The sequence below is a fragment of the Neoarthrinium moseri genome, assembly GCF_022829205.1.
Source record: "Neoarthrinium moseri strain CBS 164.80 chromosome Unknown scaffold10_Wmoseri_CBS_16480, whole genome shotgun sequence".
Classification (NCBI taxonomy): Eukaryota; Fungi; Ascomycota; class Sordariomycetes; order Amphisphaeriales; family Apiosporaceae; genus Neoarthrinium; species Neoarthrinium moseri.
This window is the reverse complement of record NW_026055124.1, coordinates 84997-98995: the sequence shown is the minus strand read 5'-3', so window position 1 is coordinate 98995 and position 13999 is coordinate 84997. Positions and strand designations below refer to the sequence as shown.

The following is a 13999-nucleotide window of genomic DNA, read 5'->3' as shown; positions in this document are numbered from 1 at the left end:
ATCCTCCTTATCTATCATCCTGGCAATACTTACCTCGCATCGCCAAACTGATAAACATAGTATAGTAACAAAGTCGCGGGCAAGTTTGAATTCTACTCTGCTGGAAATACTTGGAAGAATATAACAATGGCACCAAATCTAACATTCGGGCCGAGGGGCGATCAATGGCATTACATTCGAAGCTCGAAGAGATACGACCTCAGCCGCGGGGGGTCCAACAGGTTCACCATTGGTACCACACAGGGTCCGCCAGAGACGTCGGTTACCATCAATCCTGATGTCTCGGCCTTGGTCGTGGTGGACATGCAGAACTACTTTCTCGACTCGAAGGTTCGAAGTCATCCCACTGGGCTTGCAACGGTGGATCCCACCTTGTCTGTCATTGCGAAGTGCAGGAAGCTGGGAATCCAGGCAAGTCAAATCCGCGGTCTCAGATGCCTCTGAATCCTAGCCCCCCGCCTGGAAGATCGGCGGAGTGAACATGACATTGAGCCACGAATGTTACTTTGGGCTCAAGCGTACTGACATCGGCTAGGTTGTCTGGCTGAACTGGGGCCTGACGGATGAAGACCTGGCTACAATGCCAGCGAGCGTCGCCCGCAGCTTTGCGCGCACCCGCATCAACGAGGACGACGACAAGCCGCCGCGCAACGGTCTCGGGTTTGACCTCGGGGACGGCATGGGGCGGATGCTGGTGGCCGGCGAGTGGAACTCGGAGATATACCCGCCCCTGGCGGCCGCGGTCAGCCCCAAAGACACGCACTGCGCCAAGAACCGCATGTCGGGGATGTGGAACGAGAAGCAGCCGCTGTGGAAGTACCTCGAGGAAAGCGGCAAGAGGACGTTGCTCTTCACTGGCGTCAACACCGACCAGTGCGTCCTGGGGACTCTGACGAACGCCTACACTGCGGGCTGGGATTGCATCATGCTTGCGGACTGCTGTGCCACGACCACTGTCAACGGACACGATGTCTGCGGGTACAATGTTTCGGTAGGTTGGACGATTTGAGAATCCTTATGCAGCGATGGCTTTCTCGAGAACTAATATGCGGCCAGAACTCCTACGGCTTTGTAACTGACAGCAAGGCATTTACCTCAGGGGTTTCGGAATGATGAAGACAGAGGCTGTTCCCTTCCGCATGGAAGTTTAGCATGCTGGGCACGCCGTTTCTTCTTGGTGCCCGTGGGTGTACACGGGTCCCGGAGTGTCAAATCAGAACCTGCAGACCCAAGGCGTGAAGACGACCCGTATGTGGGGCGGGCAGTTATCGTCAAGTATTCGGAATATCAGAACGCAGGCACTTGAGCATGTGCGGCTGATACGTGACCGTTGATAATAACCCCGTATGGCATTTTGATCTGTTCGAGATTTTTGAGTTTGATTGGTGGATGATCGTTGTTATCTGAGTCATCTATAGCTTGTGCCGCTCGTGGGATAAGCTTTACGAGACCGTTGATCAAATACGAAATTGTGGCGCCCTCTGATTGTCTAGCGTCTCGCTTTCTTCCGTCCAGCCCAATAGCCGGACTTTAGAGTAGATTTTATCTCGCGCCGGAGTTCAATGTTCAAAGAGCACGATTCGCCGGGACCTCTGCCCACGTGGGCGAGCGCCCATACTAGTCGCCGATATCCTCAACTTTCACGCCAAGGCGCAATAAAGATAAGGCAGTGGTGAATCAGGAAGCTGATAAGCCATACTTTGTATTGTGCTCTATGTATGTGCAGCCCAAATAGCCCGTGCGGGTACGAGATACCAGCACGCAGCTATTGTTTCTCCCCACTTTGGCGAGAGCCGAATGGTTCTGTTCGGTTACACCCGTGGACGCCGCAAAAGATCCATGCCCCTGATGGAGTGCATCGCGTGTTGTTGCACACCGCCAAAATCAGACAGTTGCCTCGCCGACAGCCTGCGGAGCAACCCGAGTGTCCGTGTCCGGGGCTACAGGTTCATGAGGCACGAACTTGCGTCTGGCGGCCGAATCCATCCCAGAGCTGGTAACAGCCGGGTCAGGTCGTACGACCTTGCCTCCTTCCATGCTTGATGAACAACTCTGTAGTTGTCTTCCACCGATAGTGCTCCCAAAACGCCGTTCGCTGATGTGATTCGTGAAACCCAAAGTGACGCCGCCGAATGCAGATGCTGGTATGCTGGTATGTGTGTTGCGAGGAAATATATACTGTTGTGATGAAAGGGTCGTAAGAGTGTTCGTTGATCCGTCACGAGGCCTTGTCGACCTCCTGGCATTGCCTAGCAACTAGCCCGACTCCGTCTGTACGTCGCCCTTGCATCTACCATAACTGCAACAAGACTCTGGCGGCAATTTCCCGTTGAGGATACCATCACGGACCGCCTGATTATGCATGTCAGCATCCGTTCAGTCTGAGGAACGAGGCTCGGTGTGACTTACATCCGCGCAACGTATCGGTGTGGCATGCACAGAGAACCCTAGAGAAGCGACGGCAACAAGAGCCGAAAGGATGATGCCAAATTGCATTTCGAAAGTTCGTAGTCGAAACCGTAGGGATGGAATCGAGGTGCCGACTTGATATCAGTGAAGATGGACCCGGAAGTTTGCTGTCAACGACGACGTCAAGGCCTCTGGTGTGTTTAAAAGGACGGGCGCCAACCAAGGTGAGCTGTTGTATGCAACCTCTAAGTAGTTGAAGTTGAGTCGAGATCGAGAATCAGGGATGAAACAGACCGAATGCAATGCAGGACAGAAAAGGTAGGGAAGAGAATCTCAAATACCCTCTGTAAGATATACAGGCAGCGGAAATAGACATTTAAGGATAAACTAGTGCTGTGCAAGGCAAGCCCAGAAGTAGAGAAATACGGATACGGCCTAACCGTGGGTACGAAGTACATGGGTGGGAGGGAGCATGGGGGTGGTGCCAAGCTCCAGCATACTTGTGAGTTAGACACATCCATCCCAGCCCTGTGGTCATGCTCGGGGTCGTCCATCAGCAGACTACACGAGTTTACCTGTTGGACTACATACGTATGTTTTCGTGTGCAGCCACAATCGTGGCAGTACGTAGGGATGCAGGCCAATGACCTGCGAGCCCCCGGACCATGACGCGGCTTAAAAGGCGTTGTGCATAGACAGACTTTCGCCTCGAGTGGCTGTGTCGCTTTCTTCGCCGCTGCTTGATCGGGATAATCCATACGTTGCGCGCTCTCCGGCCCAGCCGCCCGTGGGGTGCCACACGCACAGTGACTGCAGGGGGAAACTCTGTGTTGCATAGAGCGACTGACAGCCATTTGTCACTGCCGACGACATTCTGAAATCAGGATGCGATGACCCATCATTCCCATGGACCTAACTTAGGTAACTCAATGGCCAACCTGTCTAAAGCCGAACCCCAGCCACCCACCAGTGCTGGGGTCCTCGGTGACTACATACCGACCGGGCTCGCCAGAAGCCGATTCCCCCCCAAAAAATAGAACGGCCTAGTGGAGGCTGCGCTTGGTTGCCCCGAATACAGTGAGAGCTGAATCCTGTGGCGGCCGCTGAAACTCTCGGGGCCCGTTCAGCTAACCACCCACCAGCCAATGCCGACCCCCCAGGGTTCTACCCACGCCAGGTGGATGCTTGGCATCAGCCCTGCAGCCGGGACATGCCATCCGCCCGAGGTGTGGTGGTGGTGTAAGACACGAGGTGCAAACTCATCAGGGCCGCAACTCAGTGTCTTGAGGCTGATAAGAGTACCTTCGTTGACTGACGAGTGCCGTCGAGTCCTGAGTCATCCTATGCCCGTTCTCAAATGCCAGTGCAGGAGACCCTTGCCGAGCGTTGCCTCAGAGCAAGGCGGAGGCTGCTGAGGCCAGACTCGATGATGTGTGCTTCGCCTTCAGCCCACCAGCCGGCCCGTACGAAGGGATACCTCGGGCAGATCCAACGGGAATGCCAGGTTTAACTCTCTACCGATCTGATCGCCATCTATCTCTGACAGTAGTGCACGTAAAGAGGAAGGGTAGCTTATCTCACGTCATGAACCACTATATCCCGTTCTGGTTGCATTGACTTTATTGGTCTCTCATGACCAGGCAGGATCCAGGGGGGAGTAGAGCGCCGATCCTTTTTCAGGCACCTCCGGCATCTCAACCTACAATATCTCAATTGTTCATGAGGATCGTCTGTGTTCATGCTCGATGTGAGCCAAGATACAGTCATGCATGCAATGTTGCAGTTCATTGCTTCTCCATCGCCGTATGGTATTGTCTCGTATATCCTAATGTCTATAGTGACCTGCTCCCCAAAGTATGCGCAACGTGTCACTAGCGCCGACCTCCTGATATGGTCTCCAACTGCAAGAGTGGAATATGGTAAACGCAAGTGCTCGCTTCATTCGGCCTGTATGAAAAGCCAGTGGTCTCAGCAGGTCTAGGACCATAGCTAGCCAATCAGGTCCGTTGCCATATCTACGAGTGCCTACCTCTAGTTGCAGTCAGACAGCACTGTTCCTCTTGAGATGCGTCCAGCATAACGCCGCTGCAGGACTCCAGCGTCATGGTGAAACACAGCAATTTTGTTTGTGCCTTTACGTTGGCCCTATCGAAATGTGCATACGAGTCTTGCTCCTGCGCATAGTCGTATCGTACCTGGCCGTAGAATGTACCAATGTCTCTTATTTCAAAAGGTCATCTCTGAACTTGAGCGAATGTAGCATTGTAGAAGTGCTTTCGACACACTGGTACTACAAAGTCATAGCACACAGCTGTTCAGGGTGAGGCTAAATCCCACGATGAAATTGCAGCGCCAGCCGGTGTGATCTGCAAGTAAAGCGTTTTCTAAGAGATTTTCTAAGGTTGTGCCATGAGAGCTACCTGGATGACTCGGGGCCGCATGTTCGAGGATCAGCACGTTGCATCACATGCGACCGCGCGGCGATGCGTTTTGTCCCACTCTGTTTCCTCAGAGCGAGGCAGCGTGAACATGTGCATCTGGAGACATGAAAGATAAAAAGGTAGAATCTCATTCAACAACCGGTTCTATCCCTGCAACTATTTACTCCTATTTGTCAAGAGGGTCTTGCGCCATCCCGTCCTTTCCGGCAGGCTGTGTTTTGCAAGACACAGAAAAATCAAATACATAACCGTATTGTTGACTGCTGAGAAGAAAGCACAACGCGATCGCAAAGTGCGGCTTATGTTTTCAACATGCAGATTACACCGAGTGAACTGAATGACCAAAGACTGGTTCGCTTCCCTCCCTTTACGCCCGTCTCCGGTGCCGAAGATTAGGACAAACATTACTAACTCCTGCAATGCCATCCGTGTATGCGCAAGGTTATGTGTGGAGTGGGTATATGATTAGTGCAAGTTTTGAATGTCGGTTAGAAATGACATTTGGGCGAAATGGACTTCGATAAATGGAAAATGTGAATCAATGCAAGGAAAGTCGTCGAGTCGTAACAGTCCATGGTGGGACTTCGTAGCAGCGAGTCTGCGCCAAAATGTGTTTTGCGAATTCAGATATAACGATTGATGAGAATAGAAGGGTATGTTGAAGTACAGTCTGAACATGAGTAACCAACACGGCCACATTCGGGATGCACTTAACCCCTGGACCTAACCGTGCCCAGAGGCGTGGTAGTGGTCGGGTGGTGGGTATGCGAGTGTGAGTGTCCCAGAGCACTGCGACTCCTCTTGGTACTATGTGACAATGTGCCGACATCGTGTTTGCCTGCCATAAGTCAGCCTATCAATTCAGTCAAGACATCAACAAAGAAGACTTACCATCACAGCACGCTCGCACATTTTCCAGCCTATCTGCCTCCCTGTCCTGTTGCTCGATGATTTGTCGCAGTTCCTCGGCACTATCGTTCACCTCGCTCGCCTCGTATATGGCGCTGTCATGTCCGTGGCCTCCATGACTCCTGGTTCTTAAGCTGTTGAAGAGGCTGCCAGAAGTGCTGGTTCGACTCAAGTATCCGCTCAGTCGGGTGAGCGTGCCTGGTCTAACTGATGTTCTCTCATGAGTCGGGGTCAAGGTTGGAATGCCAATAGACATGTCTACATTTGGCGACTCAACTCGTGTCGTTCGCGAGTTGTAGGATGAAAGGGAAGGCGGTGGTCGGTTTCCAATTGTTGGGCGCTGGCCAATCGACGGGTTGAACTCATCGACATCTTCCTGGGTTATGTTTCCCGCCATCTCCTCGGCATCTGTCTGGCCTTCATTGCCTGTCCTTAGCAGCAAATAGGATAGGGCGTTGAACCAAGTTTCATGACGTTGACCGGTGGTGCATGTGAACTTGACAGTTCTTCCAGGGGAGATAATGACCAGACTCTTGCGGTGCAAGCCGGGTGGCATGGGGTTGTCGTCGGCAACGACCCGGACGGCCTCGATCGGTACGCTCTTGGCTTTCAGCTCAGATCGACCCGCAGTTGATGGGTCGCGGTTGCTCCAGTATAGAGTGCGTGTGTACGGGTGGACCCAGAAGTATCTCCTGTGCCTGTTGCCAGACATCTCGCCTCTGCCAGGCTTCCGCGTGTATTTCCAAAGATACTCGCCAATCATGGTTTGCGTGATGGCTTGGATCATGCGAGGATCGGTATTGGGACCAACGAAACCTGATGCGCCCATGCCCATTTCCCCTGGCATATTGAATCTTGTGTCAATTTCAGATGCAAACGATGTGACAGAAGATTGCCTACTCCGAGCTGTCAACCTGGTAGGAGAGTGAACGTCTCCATACCCTTGCGAGGAGTTGGTCCTGATCGCCCGGGGGGTCGTGCCATGGGCGTAGAGCGGCGACTGTGGTCTGTCCCGTGGCGTCCAAGGCCGAGCAGCAGGGTTCTTATATGCTGATGCTGGCAGTAATGGCGGACCCATGGCGCCCTTAGCACCGTGAGAAGATCCGCCACGGGCAGCCTCGATGGCTTCCCGGTGATTCGGAGGCAACGGCGGCATCGTCTGCTGTGAGCTTCGCACGCTGCTCGAGCTACCAGGTCGTCGAGACGGGACTGGTCCTGGAGCGGAGAGGACCCCGGAATCGCTCGGGTTGCCCTTAAGCTTGGAAGGGCTCCCGATAATTTCTTGCGACCGCCTATGGCGTACAGTGGCCGGAGTTCCGTCGTCGAAGGGTACTGCGATCTTCAACGAGTCCCGAGAGTAGCGACGCGAGGGTTTGGTCAGCAGTTGGTCGATGCCATCGGACGTGAGTGTGGTTTGGGAGCTCTGATCAGCAGTTGGTGTAGCTTGTTTCCGAGTAGAGCGCGCATCAGTGTTGGTCGATATTTCCCTGAAAGGTCGCTGGGATTCCGGTGTCTCGGGACCAGCGGCCGCGCTTGGGGATTGGCGTGTGTCGTCTTCAGCAATGAACGGAACAGCGGTATCCCTGCTTCTCTTTCCGAACGCTCCAACGTCAGACGACAACGGCGTGTGCGGTTGCTCTTCGCGAGGAATAATGAATCCTTCCCGCTTGGGACTGCGGAGAAGCTCTGGCTCCTCAATCGGCTCAGTCGCAACACTCTTCATCGACGAGAAGCCCAGCGTCGGACGCGTCACAGTGAGGGCCTTCCTGAGGGCCTCGAGCTCCATAACATGGCTAGCGAGAAGCTTCTCACGCTCGGCTGAACTCTCTGCACGGTAGGCGTCTAGAGACTTGGCATGTTCGGCCGTCGCCACGTCCAATGCTTTTGACAATGCAGCGTCATTGGCCAATCTCAAGTCGTCCAATTCTTTAGCGTGACCCGACTTGATGGCTGCAAGAGCAGCTTCAAGTGAGGAGGAATGGCTGCTGTCAAGCGAGTCGAGATCCTTAGCGTGGCTTGCTTTAAGATTTTGAACGGCATTGTCTAGGGTTGCCTGGTGTTCCGAGCGCAAGGTAGCGAGTAGCACAGCATGCTCCGACTTGAGGTTTTCCAACTCCTGAGCGCGAGAAGTCTCGTGCTCGGCCCGAAGAGACTCAAGGTCTTTCCCGTGCTTTGACTTCAAAGCATCCAGGTCCGTAGCCTTGGCAGATTCGTGCTCAGTGCGAAGGTCTGCAAGTTTCAATGTGTGTGCATTTTGCAACTCTTCCGTCAGCTTGGCAATCGCATTCTCGTGCTCACTCTTCAAAGACATGAGTGCGGCTGCATGGGTGGCGCTCAAATCATCCAGGCCTTGAGATCTCAAGGAGGAGGATTCAGCATTGAGAGCATCAATCTCGTTCTTGTGCTTATCCTTCAGGTCTTGGAGCTCTTTCTCCTTCGATGCGAGCGACTCGGCCTTGAGCGCATCAATCTGGGTCTGGTGGGTCGAAGTCAACTGCTCAAGTTCGGCAAGCTTGGCCGCAGCAGCCTCGGCCTTCAACGTCTCGATTTGCTTCTCGTAGGTCGACGACATGTGGCCCAACTCCTTTGCCTTCACCGACTCGTGCTCGGATTGCAGAGTTGAGATGTGCTGGTCGTGTTTAGCAACCATCGCATCGATTTCTTTGGCTTTGGCGGCAGCCAGTGTGACCCCCAGAGCTGCGATTTCTGTTGCATGCTTGGCGGCAAGCTCGTCGGAATCCTTTGATCGTGCAGCGGAGTGGTCACTCTTCAGGGCTTCGATTTGACGTTCATGGTTGCCCTTAGCTGACTCCAAAGCCTGCTCAAGCGTTTTAGCACTGTCCCTTTTGTGGGCTTCGATGATTTCAGCATTGGCAGCCTTCAGGGCTTCGATTTGCTCTGAATGGGCTGCATCTCCTTCAGACTTGGATGACTCTAATTGTTTACCAAGGGCAGACTTGAAGCTCTCTAACTCCTTGGCATGTGCGGCGGCATGCTCGGTCCTAAGTGTTTCCAGCTCTTGCGCGTGGGAGTCCTTCAGCGATGCCAGTTGCTTGGAGAGGTGGACGTCCGACTCTGTCTTGGAGGAGGCAAGTTGCTTTGCGTGCAATGCCGCCAATGCCGCCAACTCAGCAGCGTGTGCTGCATCGTTTTCCCGCTTCAATTTGTCGAGTTGCTGCGTGTGGTCAGACTTGATAGATGCAATCTCCTGTGCCATATTTGCAAGGATCTCATCTTTTTGATTGCTGAGCTGTTCAGCATGACTGGCTCGCAGAGCCTCAAGCTCCTTGGCAAGCATAGCATCGCCATCTGCTCTTGAAACATCCAATGCTTTGCCGTGTGCTGCCTTGAGCTCTTCCAGTTCGGCAGCGAATTTCTTGTCACTGTCGGCTTTAGAAGACTCCAGTTGATTACTGTGCGTCAGCCGAAGAGCATCCAACTCCTTTGCAAGTCTTGCTTCGGCTTCTGTTCTGGAAGCCTCTAATTGATCTCTGTGTGTTAACTTCAATGCTTCCAGTCGTTCCTTGAGAGCCACATCAGCTTCCGCCGTGGAGGCACTGAGCTTCTCTGAATGAGAAGCAATAAGCGCTGCAATGGCCGCAGCATGAGCTGCCTCGCTGTCCTTCTTGACTTGATCCGCCTGTGTGGCATGTGAAGCGCTGAGAGCCTCAAGTTCGCGGTTGTGAGTATCTGCCAATGCTTTCTTTACTTCATCGATCTGTTCCAAATGAGTAGCCTTGATGGAGTCCAAGTCCTTTGCATGGGACGCGTCGCTCGCTTGCTTAGCCTGCTCGATCTGAGCCGCGTGGGATGCCTTCAATGACTCCAACTCCTTCACATGACTTTCATTGAGTTCTTTCTTGGCCAACTGGATCTGGGCAGTGTGCGCTGTCACGAGGCTTGCCAACTCTGCGGCATGAGCCGCATCACTAGCCTTCTTGGAAGACTGCAGTTGCTGAGCATGGCTGGCTTTGAGAGCTTCCAGTCCAGAATCGAGAGCGGCTTTGTGTTCGCTCTCCATCTGGGCCAACTTCTCTGCATGTGCATCTTGTATGGCCTTCAGCTCAGATGTATGACTTGCAGCCGCATTCGCGACAGCCTTGGTCTTGTCATCCGCATGCGAGGCGTAGAGAGTCTCCAACTGCCGGGCATGGGCAGCTTGAGCATCCTCTGTTGCGCGGCTGAGCTCTGACGCGTGTTGTAACTCAAGGGCTGCCAGTGCAGCTGCTTGTGCGGCGGCTTTCTCGTGGTGCAAAGTCTCAACGTGCTTGGCATGGTCCTGCTTCAGGGCCTCCAATTCCTCAGCATGCTTGTTGTTTTGCTCTGCATGATCGTGGGCGTGTACGTTGGAGAGGGAGAGGTCTCTGTTAGGCGGAGAGGTAGGAGGGGACGGGAACTTAGCCAGGTTCTCTTCCATGTTGAGAGTCCCTGCATCGCTGTATTCAGACACACCACTGGCCACCGTGGCCATGGACACAGGTCGCTCAGCGCCGGGAACGGCAAGCATCGAGATGGACGAGAAGTCTTGTACAGGCTCCGTCATCATACCACTGTCAACCATGGCAGGCCTGGGCAGCTGTGGAACAGGAGGCGGCGGAGAGGCGGTGGTACCTCTGATGGAGCCGGTCCTCGAGCGGATGCTTCTCCTACTGGGAGTTGCCGACATGTTGGATTCATTGTCACTACCATCGAAATCACCGAGTTCAGCTGCAAGGCTCTGGACACCCTGGGGAGTTCCCCCGGCACTGTGAGCAAAGCTGCCCGGGCTGCTCTGGAATGTAGGGTCCTCGCTTGCCTGTCGGGAACGGCGGTTCGCGCCACGGCTGACCCTCAAAGGGAATCTACTTTGCAATGGTGGCAGTTGGGAGGTTGGGGTGCGCCTATCCTCATAATCGTACTCGTCCTCAGTCGACGCGGTGCTGCGGACTGAGCCGCTCCGGGTGAGTCCCATTGGGAGGTTGGGAGGCTTGCCTCTCAGGGTGAGGCGCTTTGTCGGACTGTCTGTTTCAGTCTGGGCATCCTCATCGCTGGAGAACTCCTCGGCGCCGGTATGGAAGTCGTCGGTTTCGGTGCCTCTTTCGTTGGCGGTCTCGAATGCCTGGTCGCTGGTCTCATTTGCGGTGTCAAACTGCTCGTTCTCCACGCTCTCGAGCACAGGTGCAAAGCTGCCCGACGGGCGGTGGCCAACAACGGTCTGGGCCGGGCTGGAAGATGCAGGGTGATCTTCCCAGTCAGGGTCATCAGCAGCAAAGATTTCACTCCGAGCACTGCGGAGACCACCAAGGAGCCTGGGTGGCTTCTTGAATTCGCGCGACGACGTCTTGCTGCCGCGCTTATTGTGGCCAGGCATGGGATCGTTACGTGCCTTCTCGATCTCATCCCGCGCGTCCTGCAGCATACGTCTGAGCTCCAGCTTCTCCGTCTTCTCGCGGTGAACATTGTTTCGTAAGCTCTGGATGGTGCGCTGGGCGTGTTGCAGTGAAGTCTTCAGGGTCTCCGATTCCAATAGAGAGTGACGCGGCGTGCCCTTGATCGGTGACGGTGGCGGGGAATGCTCAGGGGTGTTGTCGTCATTGGCAGTTGCAAAGTCCTCATCACTTGTGCCTTGAATCTCCTGTCGATCGAAGGTTCTGCCTCTCTGAGACGAGACTGCCTTGGCTAGCTCTTGATTTTGGCCCGTCAACTCCTCGATCTTGCGTTGCATTGCTGCTCGTTCCGAGTCGGCCATGACCATGTTGCGCTTGGCCGCACCGAGCTCGGTGTCGTGGTGCTTGACTGCTGCAGCATGCTCCTCGGACAGTTTCGCGTGGCTAAGCTTGACTTCGTCCAGATCCCGCTGCGCGGTGTTCTTCTCTGCCTGGAGAATGCTGACGGACTGCTGCAACTTCTTTTCGCGGTCTGCAGCTTCCCGCTGAGCCGCTAGTAGCTCGTGAACCTGAGTCTCCAGGCTCCAATTCTCATCCTTGTAGCGGTTCTGACTTTCGTCCAGAGTCTTGACGCGCTGTTGGAACCCTTCCGCGTCGTACTCTAGTTTGGACTTCTCTATTTTGATATCCCGAAGCTCCTCTTCCCTCTCCGCGAGAAGAGCTTGCAGATTGCGTACTTGGACGATGAGGGACTGACTGATCTCGGCGGCGAACTCAATGTCATGTATGCGGTTGGCAGGTTGGTTCCGAAGCTTCCGGTTCGGCACGCTGAGCTTGGTTGGCGAGCCCGTGGCCTGAGCCTCAAATTTGGACGGACTGACGGAGCGCTAGAATAATACACATGTTAGTGGCAGTGTGATGGAACCGCAGGTGCCGTGGGATGTGCTTACCCGGCCCCCTTTGCCTTCGGGCACGAATGGTGATCCGGCAGCAGCCTCGTTGCTGGGAACTCGAGGTTTTGGAAGAAACGCCCTTGCGCTCTCTCTGGCAACATCATTGTAATCCTTCTCAATCTCCACGAGCTTTTCCTTCAAGTCCGAGGAGAGCTCGCTCTCGGCCTGGAGGCTCTCGACCTCCTGAAGACGCTGGGTCAGCTCTTTCCGCTGCTGGACCAAGGCAGTGCCCAACTTTCCGGCTTCCTCCATCCGGCGGTCTGTCTCGGCAAGATGTGCCTCCAGTGCCCGCTTTGCCTGGGCGGGTGAAGCATTGGGTCCGAGGGTGAATAGGTGCGAGTCGAAGGTTGAGTATCGATGCCTCGGCTCCCGTTCGACGGGCGAGGCGTCGCTGGTGACAAATGGATCGTTCTGGACGGCCATGGCAGGGGCAGCCGAGGGCGAACCGTCGGCTGCTTCGGTAGCAGCAGCCATGATGACGGTTGTTGGGGAGGCACCGCTGCAGGAGAAGTGCGAGTTCCCCTGGCGATCAGAAATGCGACATGCAGCCCGAAATCAAAGTGAGCTACGCGGGACTCAGATCAGGAATTCCGAAATTCGCAAGAGCGATAATTGCGTCGTTCCCCCCGAAACTACCTAAAACTGGCCAAGTGTCGTGCTCGGCGGCAAAAGAAAGCAGAAAGCGGCAGGAGCAGACCAGGCCCTGCAGGAAGAGCTAAGAGCAGCCGAGACGCGACTGCGTATGTGCCCGAGGATGACGGATTGGAGAATGCGTGACGGTCCAGAGAGAGAGAGAGAACGATCGGCCTCCTGTTGCGATGCAATGGAGCTCAGTCTAGCGGAAGAGCTGGAGCTCGGCGTGGTCTATTTGGCGGCGCTGGTCGTGTGCACGCAGCGTCGTGGCAGCTGCAATGATACGGCAGATGTCGTCGGGTCGGGTTGAAACGCGCCAGGGTCCAAGAATGGCGGCCGGGAGGTCGTAGGTACGCTATCAACGCCCGCAGAGATATTCGCTGCTGTGCATATACCGATCGGGTTTTTGCCTGCCTCCAAAAGGTCAAGTACAGGCTCGTTTGTTGACTTTCGATGTTCACAGCCGTCGTTGAACTCAAAAGTGACACGAGAGATACGCGCCGCAGTGGGCCGTGGAACCGGTGTCCCCTGAGTCGTGCGAGAGAGTGCAAGTGTAGTTACTGACTGCTCTGCTCGGTTTTCGTGTCCCGGCAACGTCGAAAAGGTGGCCCCCGAAACAAGTCGCCAAAGAAAAGGGTCGGTCGGGCTCGTTGGAGAATGGGCACCACGCGAAACCCAGTGCAGGAAAGTCGCAAATGGCCGATTACAGCGGGCGAGGAAAAAGATAAAGTAAAACTATAGACGAAAAAAAAAATGTGTGCCGGGCAGTCGTTCAGCAGAAGCGAAGTCGAATTATTACAGATTAGAGAAACCGGGGTTCGGCAAGAGGTCCAATTCCCTACGAATGAAAGACAGATAGAGATTCAATTGGCCGGTCGGGCGGTCGGTCGGTCGTGGTGGGATGGGATAGGTAAATGAGGGGTGTGTTCCGTGGAGGTGTCGGTGGTGTGTATGCGTGTGGTGTTGAGTGAGACGCGTCTGGTCCAAAACAATGGGCGGCGGGCTCTCGACCCGGAGAATTAGCACTTCTGGCACGCCGACTTACACGGAGGCGGCCTGCGAAGAAGCTGCTGGTTTCCCTGGGTGGACGCAACTGTGTTTCGCGACGGGACGGGATGGGAACAAAGAGAAAACGAGCGGAGGGACCTGGGGGAAAGGGGGGAAGGGGGACGGGAGAGGGTTGCCAAAGGTCAAGATCGTGGTAAGCCCCGTATCGAGCAAGAGGAAGAAAATGCTCACGGCGTGTCCCCCGTCTGGAGGTTTTGTCGAGGCACGGTGGAAACATCAA

The 13999-nt window shown here is 54.8% G+C and overlaps 2 protein-coding genes across 2 annotated transcripts; one reads left to right on the top strand and one right to left on the bottom strand.

Moving 5' to 3' along the window:
- Positions 1-126: 126 nt before the first annotated feature.
- JN550_003912 (uncharacterized protein) lies at positions 127-1113 on the top strand (the record flags this gene model as incomplete). Its single annotated transcript, XM_049315369.1, has 3 exons — positions 127-330; positions 536-991; positions 1057-1113. 3 exons carry the CDS (start codon positions 127-129, stop codon positions 1111-1113), a joined length of 717 nt encoding a protein of 238 aa, XP_049173934.1.
- Positions 1114-5560: 4447 nt separating this feature from the next.
- JN550_003911 (uncharacterized protein) lies at positions 5561-12552 on the bottom strand (the record flags this gene model as incomplete). Its single annotated transcript, XM_049315368.1, has 3 exons — positions 5561-5688; positions 5742-12012; positions 12076-12552. 3 exons carry the CDS (start codon positions 12550-12552, stop codon positions 5561-5563), a joined length of 6876 nt encoding a protein of 2291 aa, XP_049173933.1.
- Between the last annotated feature and the right edge of the window lie 1447 nt (positions 12553-13999).